This window comes from Bombus bifarius, unplaced genomic scaffold (assembly GCF_011952205.1).
Source record: "Bombus bifarius isolate JDL3187 unplaced genomic scaffold, Bbif_JDL3187 scf7180000008218, whole genome shotgun sequence".
Classification (NCBI taxonomy): Eukaryota; Metazoa; Arthropoda; class Insecta; order Hymenoptera; family Apidae; genus Bombus; species Bombus bifarius.
The window spans coordinates 827,142-845,247 of NW_022884519.1; the positions used below are offsets into that span (position 1 = coordinate 827,142).

Consider the following 18,106-nt stretch of genomic DNA (forward strand, 5'->3'; position numbering starts at 1 on the left):
ATATAGTATTATAAACTAAGAATAAGAATATTTCAAAGCCACAATTTGTGATAGGATTTTTTACTGACATAGATTTTAAATGTGGCAAATTACTGAAATCTAACCACAATAGTCTTAAGCATTTAATAATTAAATTTTTCGTCTATAATAATTCATTATCTTGTCTTTTACATTTTGTATCACTCTTATGGCATTACAATGAATACAGAAAACATAAAATAAACGAAACTTCAAATGAAGTATAAATGACTTATATATTAGTAATATTTCATTCAATTGTTAGATAATAAAACAAAAAATTAGTTCCAGGAAAATAAAACAATTATGTTTTCATTGCTTATAAACTGTTTTACTCCTTAATTGCATATATATAAATGTTATTTATAACGTATCTCACAATGTTAATATTACAAATTAATGTCATATTTAGAGACAAAAAGGATCAATTTTTACTTTAATTATTTATATTTTCAAGTAGTTTATGTTAGCCATAAGTAATATTTATATGCTCTCAAAACTTTCATTATTAAAGTATTTCATGGCAACAAATTATTAGATGTTAAATAGTTGAAATATGAGTCTTGCATTTTATTATTAATTGTCAGCCAATATCGTTAATACTAAAATTTGTCAAAAATAAAAATTCTGGTAAATATATCTTTCTATATTATGTTACCTAAATAAATGTATAATATAAAAAGTTTTTTATAAAATAATCTTCTATAAAATACAATTTTTTTCTTTCATATTGAAAGAATTATGTTTAAATATGAGGTTAATAAACATTTAAGAGAAATATGAAATATTTTATGAACTACTTATTTTTTATATATAATTATTGTATAATAATTATTATAAGAAACATAATACAAGATAAATAATGTCATAAATTTATTTGAATAATTTCATGATCCATAGATCACAACTTATTATATTTTTATTAATTATGTTGCTTCAAAATATTAAGAAGTTATTATTCCAGAAAAGACAAATATTTTTATTTTAATTTTAAAAAGTTCATTATAAAGAAACCTAAAATGTCATATATTATATACATAAAATTCAAATATATCTAAGATTAAAAGATCTTCCTCAAAGTATAATTAAGAAGATAAAATATAAAGTGCGCATGTTTACACTTTGTTTCTAAAGTAACTTTTACGCGATATACTATTTTGAAAATAAAAATATAATTGATAACATACAGGATGATTTTCTCACTAACTTAAAGGCAGTGCTGCCAATTACATTACGGTAACAATAATAACAATGTCGTAGATATGTGTGATTTGTTTTGTATCATTTTCATTAGTCATTAGTTCCTAGTCATTAGTTTCATTAGACCCATTAGACCGATATCATGTTTTTATATTAAGGGGCAGGCAGTTTGTGTGTGTATGTTGTATGTATCCATAATGAAAACGAGAGTGTGATCAAGTAATCAGCAGTAATAACGGTAAGTGGCGCATCTACCTTTGAATTAATTAGGGAATAGTATTACCAAAGAGGGAACGAATGCTACATTTATAAGGTTATTTTCAGATTAGTACTGCCCCAGCGACCAAGAACTGAAGGCGTTCCACGCTATCATACAAAAATCTATTTAGTTCCACCGCAAATGAAATATACTCGCTGTGATTCTATGCTGCAAGAGCTTATTTCATTGTACGGTTCTACGAAAATGTTCATACTTTTCTGTCCGAGCACAATAATTAATCTTAGTTGCCTTAGGAAGAAAAGTTAATTGTTTATTCTATTCTTTTTAGAAAAAAAGAAAAATTAATTAATATATTCTTTATATACAATAACTTTTTGCTTGTTTACTTTCTTCGCGATAATATTTTGTTATAATAAAACCTAAATTTCACTTTTATAGTAATTTCAGTAGTTGATAGGCTGCGAATAATATTTTTGGCGTAATATATCTGTTTTGCATGCGTATTCGTTTTTACAAAAACGTTAAAAATAGAAGTAGAAATTAACTACAAATAAGATTTCACGTTTCTATCCATTTTACTTTTGTTACTGAGTAAAAATATTAACAATCTAATTAAAATATACAGGGTGGTTGGTAACTGGTGGTACAAGCGGAAACATCGAGACAACGATCTACAGTAAGATCCGTTATAACGTACCGCACGCGTACCGAGCGAAAATTCAAAGTCGATTTTCTCGAAAATAAAGCCTCAAACGAAAAATTTTTATTCTATATTTTCGATTTCTTTTTTCGCATAGAATAACTCCCTTTCCGCTTGTACCACCAGTTTTTACCACCCTGTATATAACTCGATATCGAGAGAGCAAATTATAGAAATTCTTTATTCAGAAATGTTAGAAATTAGGATTTCCAGTGGTTTCTATTCTATATGATAATGTCAGTTCTGCCTGACCAGCCGAGCTAGACAGACGTGAGAAACTGTGCTTCGATGAAAGTGCGACAATTTAGGTGAACGAAAAGACAAAAAACATTGTCAAATGGTAAAGCACCAAAATGCAACAGCAAATACCACCAATCAAAATAACAAACAAAGGTGAAATATATTACATAAATAAAGCTACAAATACATTAAGTAGAAAACAACCAATAAACAAAGAACAGGAAAACTCATCTACAAAAGAAATGGGAACGATGAACACTGGAAGATGACAGCAGCGCACAAAAAGCGCAAAATAATACCAGGCACAAGCGCCATCAAAACTTCAGATGCAGAAAAGCAACAATGGCTACAAGACATCCCACTTCGAAATTCATTCGATTTACTAATAGAAGAAATAGATATGGACCCAAAAGGAAATGTTATAACTCATATCGTTAAATCACCACCGATCTACATAAATGCTCAAATAATAGATGCCCTAATCGAATTGTTCTATAAGAACAACATTGCTGGAAAAGAAAACAAAAGTAAAACCAAATATCAGTCCGACGAAGATGCGCAATATGCTAGTATCCTAACTAACAAGCACTACACCATACCTAATACAACAGCACAAGAAATTAGAATCATAGTCAAGAAAACAAAAGACAATAAAGCACCAGAAACGCTAATCAATGGTAAAATCTTGAAAAACTTTCCCCCAAAAGCACTACGTTTAATCACAATGATATTCAATGCAATTTTAAGAATCCAATACTTTCCTAATCTATGGAAGCTAGCACAGATCATAATGTTACCTAAGCCAGGTAAAGACCCACACCAAACTGCATCTTACCTACCAATATCTACTTCCTGTGTTTTCCAAAGTACTAGAGAAAATAATATACGATCGCCTAAAACCAACAATAGAGAAAGAAAAATTAATACCAGATTACTAATTTGGATTCAGAAACAAACACATCCACATGTTAGTTAGCAATTAAGCTAAAAAAATTTACCGAATGCCCAGCTGGACAAATTGTAAAGTATAAATTAAATAATAAAAGAAAATATGATAATGCAGAGATAGATGGATTTATTACAGTGGAGTAAACAGAAAACGATGATTATTTAGCGTAAACTTAATGCAGTAATGTGATACGACAACTTTCGATTAACGACTCTTGACTCTAGACTCTCCGGCGGCTAACTGAACATCAACGGCTGTGGTGCCGAAGTATATTGATGACCGTTAGGCCTATTGAAGTTTTCCGACCCTTTCGGCTTGTCGGCCATTTGCACTTTATCGTCGACATTGTTTGTATGCCGGCGATATTTCCGCGGTACTATAATAGAGACGAAAGAAGTCGCTGTAAAGAGAATCGTTGTGTCAAAAACTAAACACTAGAGAAGATGTAGAGTTCCTAGAAGTGAGATCCATTTCAACGTGAACAAAAAGTCAAAAATAATAAAGCCTCATTGTTGCATTAATATTGTTAGATGGCCAACTCCTTATTCGTACTGCAACAAATATCACAAACTCATTCTGCAACAAACACCTGTATGGTTGTCCTGGCCATATTATTCATCCCCGCCACTAGGCTATAAGAATCACTTCTCCATAATAGATGTTGAAGTAATTACTTCAAGAAAAACTCTACATCTTTACTTTTGTATATCCGTGACCTGGAGACCTCAATTACGCAGAGGATAGAATTTAGTGAAACAAAAACTATTCTAAATAAGGAGAGATCCATATTATTGTGCCCTTGAATATAAATTATGTTCCCTGTAGCCTCTAGCCAAAGCCATAAGCTTAACTTTTTTTGGTAATGTTCTTTTGCTATAAATATATGAACGTGCTCCCTATCATTCCATTGTCTAGTAACACTAAGAGAGTAAGGATCTGAATCAGCATAAACGTATACTTATACATTATATTTATACTTATACCTTTAATTATTTCAATATACTTTTCTATTAGAAATTCATCCACTCGTTCTTCAATCAGTCAACCTTAACCTCAACATGAATGATACGCGAATCTATAATATTTAAAGTCATTTCATTAAACATTGCTACACGCCCTGTTAACGTATTATCTTCACTATCTGCTGAATGAATTGTACCTAGGATTCTAGATTGAAGTTCTTCCAACTATTGATAAAATTATGAAATACTTTCGTTACGTATTTGTCTGATAGAATTAAATTCCTCCATTAATTGATCTAACGATTTCTTATCTTGATACAAATTTAATAATAAGTCGGAAATTTCCTCCCACGTCGTAAGGTTACAATGAATATCAATTTGGCCTCTAGCTTTTCCTACCATTTTATTTTTCACAAATGGTAACAATACTGGCTTTTGCCAATTCGAATACAGAATCTACTTGTTTGATAAACGATCGTAACTTCGTCCTATCTCAAAAGCAAAAGTTTAATTAAATGATCTAAAGATACCTCTACGGAGCTGCGTCCGTAAATAAATAAATAAAATTATAAGTAGTATCGTCGATAATTAATCGATAAATTTGCGATAGTATCGTCGTTTTCTGACATTTCGGAATAGGAATTTTTTGAAATTGAGTCAAGTATTATGAATGTTTCCTCTCCCAGAAGAAAAGCTACAAGTATTAAGCTGTCGCGTATTATTCTCGCACTTTGAACGACTCGAAACGTAATTATTCTACAACAAAGAAAGAGCTTCTAGCAATCGTCAACTCGGCAGAGCATAACCTTAACCTAATCTAACCTCAACCTAACCCCAATCTAGGTATACAAATCATCGAGCACTACAGTGGTTATTTAATTGCAAAAAACCCTCTTGGAAACTAGTGAGATGGCGATTGAGATTAGAAGAATACAGTTATGAAATTAAATATAAAGCTGGATGTATAAATTCAAACGCAGATGGACTTTCACGACTTTTTACGATAAATCAAAGCCAGTTCGCTGACGCATAACCTCAAACGTATCAAGATTTTATAAAATTCCATTACACATAATTAGAACCGATAGAATTTTCGAAAAAAGCTCGGTGTGTTGCAAAAATTAACGCACCAATTGTTCTAATCTGGTCCTTAGATTTATACGAAAGAAACCGATATTCTGAATATATATAATCAAATCTTGGCATAACTGACTTACAGGCAATATTACATGGTTTTTTTTTTTTATTTAGTTGTTTACATTCACAATTTGTCCGATTTGGACATTATATTACACGGTGTCAACAGTTTGAAGAACAACAAGCAAATAGTTTATCTGCTATTCCCATAGAATCTACACTTCGATAAGATAAAGTATAAACATTTGTTCAAGTGCTTCCAATCCTAAAATACACAGTGATAATTTTGTCTTTATTTATCCTCATAAAAATAATAATGTAAAACGTAACTTATTATACGAAATGCTAACGCAAATGATTTAAAGATATCTCATAACAATAAAATAACGCCAAAAACACAAGGCGAAATAAATAAAATTTTACAAGAAAATCACAACAATAAACTAGCGGGTTATTATAGATTTAATAAAACATATAATGAAATTAAGGAACATTATTATTGGCCCACAATTAAGATGGATATTCAGGATTATATAAAGTCGTGACATTCCTGCCACATTAAAAAACGAACTTCAAACCGACTAAGCAACCTATGGAAACTAGCTCAACATTTGATCTTCCATTTGATAGACTAGCCATGGACATAGTAGGTCCATTGTCTTTAACCGCACAGTAAGATCTACTGTTACCAGACCACGAACAGTAACTGTAAGTAAAACCCTAGTCGAACTATTTATGCGCTTTGGAATTCCCAAATCAATCCTTTCTGGTCAAGGACCTGAGTTTATGTCGGACTTAATACAAATTTTCTGTAATTTGTTTAAAATTAAACATATCACCACAACTCCATACCACCCACAAACCAATGGATCTCTTGAACGCTATCATTTAACACTCAAAGACTACCTAAAGCATTTATATTAAACCAAATCAAACAGACTGGGTTCTACTACAGTTCACTAATCGTACTCCTTACGAATTACTCTTTGGTCGTAACGCAGATTTAGTTGTTCCTCTCTCAATCCAAGTCTTATTATACCATCCTACCGGAATTGAAGAGCTGTAACGACTACTAGAAGTAAGTCTAGAAGGTGACTCTAGAAGGTAAGTTCATATGCACCGATATACACACGGCAAAGACCACCGAAGGTTCTTCACATGTGAAAAAGTGCAGTACTACTGTACTACACGATAAAGAACCACCTACCGCAGGACTGCTCAGCGAAAACGATAAACGCCGACATTGAAACATGAAAATATGTCGGAAACAATCAATGGCTATACGTTTTGCAATATCCAACAACCCTGACGATCATCTGTGAGAAGACAAGGACCACATGAAGGAGATCTCGAAAACGTACAAGGCTCTCTTAACTATGTATTTTAATTATTAATAACTGTCCAACGAATAACAATACTCATAGATTACTTTAATTTCAATCATATATATATGTCGGAGATGAAAGAACACCGGAGCCTTTGAAATTTTGGATAATCCCGCAACATTGTAACCTAGAGTCTACTATAGCTGTAATTGAACAATTGTAGTTATTCAACCCGATTGTAATTATTCGAGAATTGTGATAATGAGCTTGGGCTCGAGGCGACAGTCAGTCGCCGAACGTAACCGCGGTCACGGGATGAACGCTTTGTCTAACAAAGGTATGGAGTAATTCTATAGCTCTCCTTAAAAGAAATATTCGTGGCGACACGCGACAGTAAACATTCCAAAGGTCTCTGTCCCGTAGCTCGCCACACGCAGACCCTATTCTTCGAGTAAGATGATTGCCAGATGTCGATGCGTCTCCGCAGTACATGTTCATATAACCGTTATAAATCTTAAGATTTAGCTAACTAAAGTCCTTCAAACAAACAGTCTTTGTCCCAGCTACGGGAAGATAGGAGAGACCTATTTTTCAACGAAGGGCGTCTCCCACTAGCAACTTTCCCTCGAGGGCGGCTAGCATCCTTTTCTAACCACCGATATGGAGATTGACCAATTAGCAGCAACGTCAATTTCCCTTACTTTCTGAACGAAGGCTTTTCTCGACGAATCCGATGATCTCGTATCCTTAGACACACCCCGTTATAGTTTTCCTCTGTGGCATCATCGGGACGGGAAAGGCATTCTCGCTCGCGATCTCATCGATTAAGGAGTAACGCCTTCGCGAGGTGATTATTTTCAGACTTAGACTTTGTGAGTACGTTCTGTTGCCATCCCGTTGGCCGCGGATTCGTTATCGAGCCCGAGAGCATCGTCACTAGTGTCGCGAGTGCCGAACCGCTGTGATCAATTGTCAAGACTGTAATAATTCTATCATTGCAATAAACTACGCCTGTGTGTACCGTATCAATGGCTAATCCTCGAGAAGATTCATTTGACGCCCACAACCCCATTCCCAGTGACGATCCGACATATATAACTGCGAATTATATGTAATTAATACTCATAGATTTAAGCCTATAAGACAACAGTGTCAAATCTTCTACCATAGGTTCTGTATAAGACAAACCTACATTGATAACAATAACTGTTAGATTAATGATAAGATAAATTTTAGAATGTATGCAGATTCAGAAACTATGATCACCAAAAAATGGGGGAAGTTGGATGACCAATTCCTTATTTATACTGCAACAAACATCATAGATTCGTCCTACAACAAACACCCTAATCTCTGTTTCTCTTCCTGAATCATCCCAAACTTCGACTCTTTTTTCTCATCATTCCTCCTTGGCCGTTGTTGTGGCCATATTACTCATCCTCGCCACTAGGGTATAACCACTTCTCCATAATAGACAAGGAGAATTTTGCAGTCGCCACTAGCGTACAGTTACCCGTTACGAATAAAACCTCTAACTTTTCAGCGCCTATTGCCAAATTTCCATCATCCGGAATTCAACAACATTGTCTCGACGATACAAAGGCGATACAGATCTTGAAAGAAAAGTCGCTACCGTGTCACATTACCACATTGGTTTAGGGGGTATCATCCAAGTAGTTAAGGGGATAAAGCATGAACAGTCATTGAAGAGATCCAGCAGCATCCATGAACAGATAAAGTATAAACAGATCAATATTGGAAGATAGTTATAGGTAAAATATTATTTGCTGGTTGGTATTCAAAATGTTTTTGCCCATAGCATTTACATGCTAATTAGTTAAGTCCAAGTATATCAAATTTTGTATCATTTGATAGTACATACTTTCATACGACTGTGGACTCCCACAGTTGAGTCCCAAGCAGTAAAAAAATATTTTCCGACTGAAATTATCTATGTATTTACAAGAAAACGTAAAGCTTTGAACGCTCGGAGTGGTCGCCTGGACTTCGGCATCTCTATCTTCCATACGGGTCGAACACTAGCCATAGAAACGCCAACGACGCCACAGAAATCAAGGAACTGCTCAAGCAATCCAGCCAAAACACTGAAATGCTAACAAAAGTGATAAATGAGCAAAATGCAGTACTCAGACAACAAACGCAACAAATTACAATGATGCTACAATGACTTACAAACACATTAAGTAAAAAATAGAAATGGACACGCTGAAAATAGCAGCTTGGAACTCCGGTAGTCTACAACAACGGGCCCTCGAAACTAAAACATTTCTGTATAACAATAATATTGACATATTACTTGTTTCAGAAACACATTTCACACCGAGAAGCTACATGAAAATACCATATTACACTATCTATGGCTTAAAACCAATAATAGAGAAGGAAAAATTAATACCAGATCAGCAATTTGGTTTCAGAAACAAACACTCCACGATGGAGCAAATGCACAGACTTACAAATGAAATAATTCTAGCATTAGAAAACAAACAATACTGCAGAGCCCTCTTTATGGACATCGAGAAAGCATTTGACAAAATAAACCACGAAAGTCTACTTCAATCAATGAGAAAACAATTCCCGGATCAGATATACCATTTAATTAAATCTTACTTAAGCAGCAGAACCTTCGTAGTAAAAATTAAAGACACATACTCTGAAGTTAAAGACATCAAGGCAGGGGTTCCGCAAGGAAGCGTCTTAGGACCAATTCTATACACACTATACACGGCCAACATACCAACAACTACTAATAGCAAGATACTGACATTCGCGGACGACACAGCGGTACTAGTCAGGCACAGTGATCCTGCAACAGCAGTCACATCACTACAAGAACATATCACAAAAATAGAAAAGTGGCTTCAAGTTAAACAAATTAAAGCAAACCCCGATAAATGCAACCACATTACATTCACACTGCGAACACAGATACCTCCAAACATTACACTGAACGGCACGCACATAATACAAACAAGGCAAGTCAAATACCTAGGACTCCACTTAGATACACGATTCACATGGAAACAGCATATTAAATCTATAATAGACAAAATACAATTAGCAGGGAGACAAATGTATTGGTTAACAAGTCGAAAATCCAAACTAAGCATAGAAAACAAACTAAAAATATACAGAACGATCATAAAATCAATTTGGACGTACGGAATACCACTTTGGGGAACAGCAGCAATGAGCCATGTAAGCAAAATAGAGACAATCCAAGCTAAAATTCTTAGATCAATTGTAAACGCCCCATGGTACGTTAGAAACGAGGACATAAGGAAAGACCTCGGAATACCAACGGTCAAGGAAAAGATTAGCAGATTCGCAAGAAGCTACAGAGAAAGAATAGCAACGGACCCGAACTGGCTGGCAGCGGAAACGGTCGACACATCAAGCATAAAAAGAAGATTAAAAAGGAAACACCCAACAGATCTCACAAAGGACATAACCTAACAAACACGATGATGGTACCCCGCTGGAGGTAGCCACCCACATGATATATTAGTATACTGCTATAATACTTTACCAAATGTCCTACTGGACAAATTGTAAAATTTAAATAAATAAATAAATAAAAAACAAAAAAAAAAGGATTGTAAACGCCCCATGGTACGTTAGAAACCATAGAAAGAAGACTAAAAAGGAAACACCCAGCAGATCTCACAAAAGATATATCTTAACAAACACGAAGATGGTACCCCATTGGGGGTAGCCACCCATGATAATCAAACAGATAAAAAATTCTACCAAATATTCAAATTGGACAAATTGTGAATGTGAAATTTTAAATAAAAAAAAAAAAACTATCTATGATACGAAACACCCCTCAGAAAAAGCATACGAAGAGGCCAACATTTTTCAATATTGAAAATAAATGAAAAATATACAGAACGATAATAAAATCAATTTAGACGTACGGAATAGCGCTATAAGGGACAGCAGCAATGAGCCACATAAATAAACTGCAGTGGTTACAAGTGAAAATACTCAGAACAATAATCAACGCCCCATGGTATATCAGGAACGAGGATAGACGTAAAGATTTAAAGATACCAGCGGTCAAAGAAGAAATCGGCAGGTATGCAGAAAAATACAAGGAAAGAAAGGCAACACATCCAAACCAGCTGGCTGCTGAAGCGAGCAAAACTCTATAGAAAGAGGACAAAAAAGAGAATACCCCACTGACCTGACTAAAAAAATAAGAAAGTCAGACTCGAAAGTGGTATCCCGCTGGGGGTAGCCATCCACATGTTATTTAGCAATTAAGCTAGAAAAATTTATCGAATGCCCAGCTGGACAAATTGTGAAGCACAAATTAAAAAAAAAAAAAATTATCTTCCGCTATTAATTCCTGTAAGGAAGATTTCTACTCCGAGTCACCGTGATAGCCGCTCTGATCACTGTGTCCTTTTAGAATTTTCACGATGCATTGAGAATTGATATTTCGCATATTAAATAAATACTCACACTACTAGAACTTCGACGTTAGCATACGAGTCCGTTGATGCGTCAAATTTTTGTAAATACAAATAATCGTACTACGTGGTTACTCCTCGTCAAACTTTCCGTTACACGAGAATATTCATCCCCTCCAATAGGTCTCCGTTTTGGTGGACGTTCGGCAGCGATTTTCAAGTTTCTTCGCGTTTTGATTACAGATTCACATGAGCGAGCCTTTTTCTTGCACCCATTGTATGAACTACATTTGTGTCACACTAGATCATTGTTCATTTGTATATATGCTTCGTGCGTGTAAATATCACAATGTCATATATAATAAAATTACGCCACTTGACTGAATTAAGCACATTGTAATGAATTCTCCCGGAATCGGAAATCAGCTCCCCGTTCGCAATTAGTATTTAACGAAACAATTCCATCCGTCTTACGCATACAAACACACACGAAACGAAAAGAAATACCTTTCTCGATAATTGATATTTTTTTCAACCAGAAAAACACGTTGTTCTAATTCCACATCTGATATGTGGAATATTATGTGTAGAAATATAATTTATTATTTGTATAAACATATCCCGATTTATGGGATTTACTCAGAATGGTAGAAAACGCACAGAATAGTCGATTCCGTCCGCCCTTGTTGACGATTCTATGAAGAATACTCGAATATCTTCGGCGTTGTAGTCGCAAAACCCTTGAAGCCTGCGAACCCCTGAAACAGCAAGGCGCATAATTTACGGCACCCTCAAATGTCTCAGCTACCTCTTCCTGGAACCGGGGATGGCGAAAATCAAGACTACAAGTGTTCAAAGCCTCGTGCTTCTGAATAAACTGCTGGAATTATTATTAAAATAAAATTTAGGTTTTATTATGATAAAAACATTATCGCAAGGAAAGTAAATTTAATTTTATGTCTACAACGCTATTGCGCATGGAAAATATATTAAAATTATTGTATCACTCCACTGATCCATTATCGTTTAAAAGGGAAGATTTTCTTTTCATCTCTAAAAAGAATATAATAGACAGTTAGTTTCTCTTTCTAAGGCAACTAAATTTAATTAGTACAGAAAAGTATGAACATTTTCGTAGGACCACACAATGAAATGGACTGTTGTAGCGTGGAACCAAAGCGAATATACTTCATTTATAGTGGAACTAAATAGATTCTTTTATACGATAGCGTGGAACATCTTCAGCACTTGACCGCTGAGGGCAGCACTAATCTGAGAATAACCGGAACGATAAGAGTGAGCACTTTCATTTCTGGGATTACCCTGTAGAATTCATTCATAACGCACTACTTAACAGAACATTAAAGATTGCAAAGTTAACGTACATTAATTTTTATAAACAATATAATACTAAGTATGTACGTACTTACATATTTGAATTATATGATTCAATGATCCCTATATAATATCAGAGATTTCCTCTCTAGTAGTACTAGAGAGTAATATGTTTATTATATAGTTATATGCTCTTTGAAAATACATATGAAATGAATTTTTTGTACAGTTTATACATATTAGATTTTTTAATATTTAGGTAAACAACTTCAGTTTCGTTTATAAAGATTCCGAAAAAAGCAACATTTTAGTAAAAAATATATTTTCCTCAGTATTGCGTACATTTCGTACACTTGATTGTATTATCCGTACTATGTCTTCGATACAAATTGATGGAAGCCTAGGCGAAGGTGTATGTATTTAAAAATTGTTTATTTTATAAATCATATAAGATTAGATAATTCAATTGCTTTAATTAGAATTTATAGAAGTATATGTATGTAAAAATTATTGAATGCACAAATGAAATATGTTATTTTTAATATTCCTAACTAAAATTTAAAAAGTTATGCTTATGTTTAGGGTGGTCAGGTATTAAGAATTGCACTTTGCCTGAGTGCATTATATAAAATTCCAATTAAAATTAATAATATACGAGCAGGTCGTCCTAAGCCTGGCCTTGCTGCACAACATTTAAAAGGTATGTTCTTGTTAAAATATAACTTTTGATTATTGTTAATCTTGTTTTTTTTTTTAATTGAACATTATTACAGGAGTAGAACTGTTAAAAGATATGTGTAATGCAGAAGTTTATGGAGCTCATATAGGATCAACAACTTTAGAGTTTAAACCTGGTCAGTTAAACACGGATAAAAAACACACATTCTTTGTGGATACAGGAACTGCTGGCTGTATTTGTTTGTTAGCTCAAGTAGCTTTACCTTGTGCCCTTTTTCTTCCAAAAAAGGATACAGTTACATTGATTCTTAAAGGTGGCACAAACGTTCCTATGGGACCACATATAGAATATTTTACAGAAATATTCAGACCATTACTTAATAAATTTGGAGCTGATTTTGATTTTAGAGTTATAACAAGGTATACGTTGATGTGATGATACGAATTTAGCCATTTTGTTCTTAATATTTTGCTGTAAACTATAGATATTTATAGAATATTAATTTTTTAACAATTTATGTAGGGGTTATTATCCAAAGGGAGGTGGAGAGGTACATTTGTACATTAAACCTGTACATACTTTGAAAGCTATTACTTTAACTGATCCAGGAATTCCACATGAAATAGTAGGATGGTCATATGTTGCAGGTGTTGTTCACATTAGGGTATGTATCATATAGTTGTATAATTGTAATATTATATTTCTTTGATACATATCTTGTTTGTTTTAAAGGAAGCACATAGAATGGCAAATGATGTAAAATCAGTTTTAACAAAAGGTTTAAATAAATCTAATATTCCATTGCCACCTATAAATATCGAAGCTTATAAAGAGAATAGATCTGTAACTATTAGTAATGGGTCTGGCATCAAGTAAGATTTAGATACAGCCAAAAATTATGAATTTTATACATTATGTTTTTAATTAAATATGAACGATATCATCAGTGTAATGTGCGCTACGACTAGTGGATGTGTTTTTGGTGGATCAGGATTGGGTTCTGGACGTCAAGAGCTAGTAGCACCAGGTATACAGGCAGCTAATGAAATATTGGACACAATTTTAGCAAAATCCTGCGTTGACGAACACGCACAAGATCAAGTATGTATATTTTTATAAAATAATTAAAAATAATTTGTTATTTTTATCATAAATTATAATTACTTGTATATTTTAGTTAATCATTTTGATGGCTTTAGCTAAAGGTACTTCTAAAATTAATCTTGGAAGTAAAAAACTTACTTGTCATACTCAAACAGCTATAAAAGTGGCAGAATTGGTCTTACAACAGTTTAATCTTCAATTTAAGTTAGGCGAAAATAGAAATGATGGAAGTAATAATTCCTATACCTTAGAATGTGAAGGTTGTGGGTACGAAAATAAAGATATAAAATAAGTAACAGTTGTATATTCAGAATAAGTATAATGCAAAATGCATAGTACATGTATTAGTTGCTTTCTCTCATTGTTACCTTATTTATTTTATCAAGAATAATTATAACACATAAAACAAAGAACTTGTATAACATCTGTTCCTTTTCTTATTTGCAATATTCCTTTTCTATTTCTTTTTTGCAATATTTATGTACATAATTTTTTATTCAATCAGTAGATGAATAACTTTATGATGTTTTCTGTTTTATAGAAGAAGCAAAAATATGTTAAAAAAGTATACATCTAATCATAATAAATATTTTAATAAGAATTATCATTCCTGTTTTTGTCTAAAAAATGGTTCTATAGTTCGTAAGAATTCTCTTTCAAACATTTCGTCCGAAAACCGATCCACAGATGCTCTAAAAAAATAATTTATTTCTGATCATTTGTAAATTTATCTTTCATATTAATCAATATGATTTATTATTAAAAAATAATAACGCAAAAAGTAATAATACCTAGCAACTGTCCTAATGGCATTTCTATCTTCTGGATGCATGTTGATAATATGTGCCATAATCTTTGCATATTCTTCAGCTTCTGTAGCTAAAAATCCATTTTGAGACCCTGGTTGTGTTTCTATTATATCAGCCCTATAATTATTCATATATTACAATTATGTATTAATTTGTGTATTTTTATTTTTATAAAAGAATATTTTTAGCAATAAATTTTATTGACTATATCAATGGTTCTCAGCCAAGTAATATTTTTCTTCAATTCTTCTTTAACTTTAATTTTGCTGGTATATATTTCTGAAAAAGCTGAGGATCCTTTGACTATTACATTACTATATTTTTGATTACACTTTACCTTGGTCCACCAGAACCATGAGCTACTACAATTAATCCAGCTGCCATACATTCAACAATGCTTATACCAAAATGTTCATTCCACATTGTATGTAAACCTATCATTGCTCGTTGAAGTTCCGATAGAAGTTCCGAGTATGGTATATTTAGTTTAAATTCTACATTTTCATCTAATGCAAAATGTTTTGATAAATCCTTCATATCTTTCATGCGTACTTCATCTTCAAAATTTCGACAAGAACCAATAAGAATTAAACGAATCTGGCAAGATCATGTAATATTGCAATAAAAGCTGCTAATATGAAACCTTTTATTATTTATATCATTATATTATATTAAACTTACTTTTTCCCAAATCTCTTCTTTAACGATTGATCTAAGTTCATACATGGCTCTCAACATTAATGGATGATTCTTTTCTGGTCTAAATTGTGCGACTGATATTATACGAATATTATTACATTTTTCATCATCATTGAGAAGTGGCAGTGATGTTAAGTGCTTTACATTGCAAGGTGGATAAATTTTATGAGTTTTCAATGGACATTTCCAAATTGTATTAATATGTTCTTCGGTCCATGAGGAATTAACCATTACAATTTCTGCCCTACTGCCAACCCAACCATATATCTGAAGTAATTGTTGTAAATTATATCATCAAAGCATAATCAATTAATAATCTTTATATACATACAAGTCCAAATAATTTATAATAAACAAGTTTAGCTGCCGATAAAAATGGATTTCTAGCTATAACTCTTTTATTAGTATGAGAGATAACTCTTCTATAAACATGTCTCAACATATCAGTTGAAATTGTGGGGTAGTGAGTATATGTTGCTACTCTACACCCACCAATATATTTAAATAATGGATATGTAAATGCATAACCCATGGTATCGATGTAAATGTCTAAAACAATATTTTATATGTCATGTAACATAATATATGGTATTTATAAAACAATTATTAAAACAGATATGAAATAAAATTTTACCTGGTACAAAACTATTTAAAGCTTCAATACCTAACCAAATTGATCCCAAACTCTGTCCTAAAAGTGTAAAATATGGATACATTGAAGGTTCCACCCATTTGCGCCTATGTAAGTATACAAATTCAATTTTATGCTCAATTTTATAATTAAATACTTTTTCTGCTTTATTTAAAATTTGTTCTGGATGTGCATCAAGATCCCCAGTATAAATAACTATGCATACATTAGGATATCTGATAAAAATAATAATTTAAACATATGATAATTAATTAAAGTTATCGTAAATAACATAATTATTATTTAATTTATTAATTTATTTAAAATAGTTATACCTGGTTTGTATAGCACTCACAGCAGCCCAAAGTACTCTTTCACCTCCTCCACCTGAATTACAATACGGATGAAAGAAACCTACAACTGTTTCCTTGTGTGATCTTTCCATTCGACTTTTGGAATATTGCTTTCTCCATGTTATTAATAAAATAGGTAAGATAATAAATATACATAATATTTTACATATGACTATTACAAGCAACATATTTAATGAGAATACCATACGCATCCTGAAAGAATACAAAATTGTTAGACATACACATAACATTTGCTAGAAAAGATTTTAAACTAAAATATAATATTCTCACAAGAAAGAGATACAAATCTTACATGAGAAAATAAAAATTCATTTTTTGGTTTTTAAAACACTATAAAATTTAACGAATTGATTTGCCACGTGCTTTTTTACAATGTTTTATATCAATTAATGTAACAAAATATTTTCAACCAAACCATCGCTTAATTTGATCACACACATCTTAATTTACTAACATTTTTTTTTCAGTGTAATTACTATTGTGCTTATTGTCTCGTATATTATTTAATATACACAAATATATATTGGCTTTCATATAATTAATGTGATAATTAATGCAATTCAATGCTCCTTTGAAGTAATGTATATCAATTATTTATTCGCAACATACGAATTTCTAATTTTATTTTTTAATTTATATCGATTTTGTCTCTACTTTTTAATTATAGGCTAGACTAACAGCTGTTAAGAGTAGACGACATTTAAATTCAATATTATTCACACGTGTTACGTTAAATTTAGTAAAATATCATCTAAAAGCGTAGGAGTTTTAATATTCATTCTGCATATATATTAAAGGTTCTTTACAATAATAAATAATTACACAAAAATTTAGTTTTTTAAATTAAACACAGACTTCATTTCGAATTTTTAATTATGCCGCTTAAATTCTATTTTACCACTTTTATTTTATAGCTTTATATACGAGAAAGAAATGAAATTAAAAAATAAAATAAATTGGATCTTTTCTTAATCAGAGAGGAAATTTCCTTTCTGTTTTAATCTTTAATCTAGGCGTCAATTTCAATTCATGTATCTCTGAGACTAACCAAACCCTTTTCAAATGTCATTAGTGGAAGTTTGCCACGGATATAGAAATATGTTATTGTATATTGTAGAGGAGTGCGTAAACGAGTTGAAAAGGCGAAAAATATAGGAATAGAAAAAGATCGCTGCAAAAAGCCTCCTGTATTCTTGCTTATAATAATGCAAGCACATTCGTACAGTATGTAACTATGTATGCAAGCGTAACACCGATCAACAAGCAGCGTCAGTGAGCTTGTCTA

The 18,106-nt window shown here is 32.4% G+C and overlaps 2 protein-coding genes across 4 annotated transcripts; one reads left to right on the forward strand and one right to left on the reverse strand.

Moving 5' to 3' along the window:
- Positions 1–1,389: 1,389 nt before the first annotated feature.
- On the forward strand, positions 1,390–14,666 carry LOC117211122 (RNA 3'-terminal phosphate cyclase). 3 transcript variants are annotated; one of them, XM_033454726.1, is made up of 8 exons: positions 1,390–1,456; positions 12,785–12,937; positions 13,108–13,225; positions 13,299–13,623; positions 13,727–13,868; positions 13,937–14,076; positions 14,152–14,305; positions 14,382–14,666. In XM_033454726.1, the coding sequence occupies exons 2-8, from the start codon at positions 12,899–12,901 to the stop codon at positions 14,598–14,600; spliced, it is 1,137 nt and encodes a 378-aa protein (XP_033310617.1). In that variant the 5' UTR covers positions 1,390–1,456; positions 12,785–12,898; the 3' UTR covers positions 14,601–14,666. The 3 variants fall into 3 exon arrangements, with proteins under 3 accessions (XP_033310617.1, XP_033310615.1, XP_033310616.1); XM_033454724.1 differs by lacking the exon at positions 1,390–1,456 and adding an exon at positions 12,451–12,608; XM_033454725.1 differs by lacking the exon at positions 1,390–1,456 and adding an exon at positions 12,452–12,604.
- On the reverse strand, positions 14,613–17,133 carry LOC117211121 (GDP-Man:Man(3)GlcNAc(2)-PP-Dol alpha-1,2-mannosyltransferase). Its single transcript, XM_033454723.1, has 8 exons — positions 17,114–17,133; positions 16,783–17,013; positions 16,451–16,683; positions 16,148–16,365; positions 15,799–16,083; positions 15,455–15,714; positions 15,100–15,234; positions 14,613–15,000 (listed from the first exon to the last, which is right to left on the reverse strand). Exons 1-8 carry the CDS (start codon positions 17,131–17,133, stop codon positions 14,913–14,915), a joined length of 1,470 nt encoding a protein of 489 aa, XP_033310614.1. The 3' UTR covers positions 14,613–14,912.
- Between the last annotated feature and the right edge of the window lie 973 nt (positions 17,134–18,106).

Excerpts from the sequence above, each read along its gene's own strand:
- LOC117211122 (XM_033454726.1), top strand. The coding sequence starts at position 12,899 with ATGTCTTCGATACAAATTGATGGAAGCCTAGGCGAAGGT. Across the intron at positions 12,938-13,107 it reads ATGGAAGCCTAGGCGAAGGT|GGTGGTCAGGTATTAAGAAT; the intron begins GTATGTATTTAA and ends GCTTATGTTTAG. Across the intron at positions 14,306-14,381 it reads ACGAACACGCACAAGATCAA|TTAATCATTTTGATGGCTTT; the intron begins GTATGTATATTT and ends TGTATATTTTAG.
- LOC117211121 (XM_033454723.1), bottom strand. The coding sequence starts at position 17,133 with ATGAATTTTTATTTTCTCAT. Across the intron at positions 16,684-16,782 it reads GTGAGTGCTATACAAACCAG|ATATCCTAATGTATGCATAG; the intron begins GTATAACTATTT and ends TATTTTTATCAG. Across the intron at positions 16,366-16,450 it reads TTTAAATAGTTTTGTACCAG|ACATTTACATCGATACCATG; the intron begins GTAAAATTTTAT and ends ATATTGTTTTAG.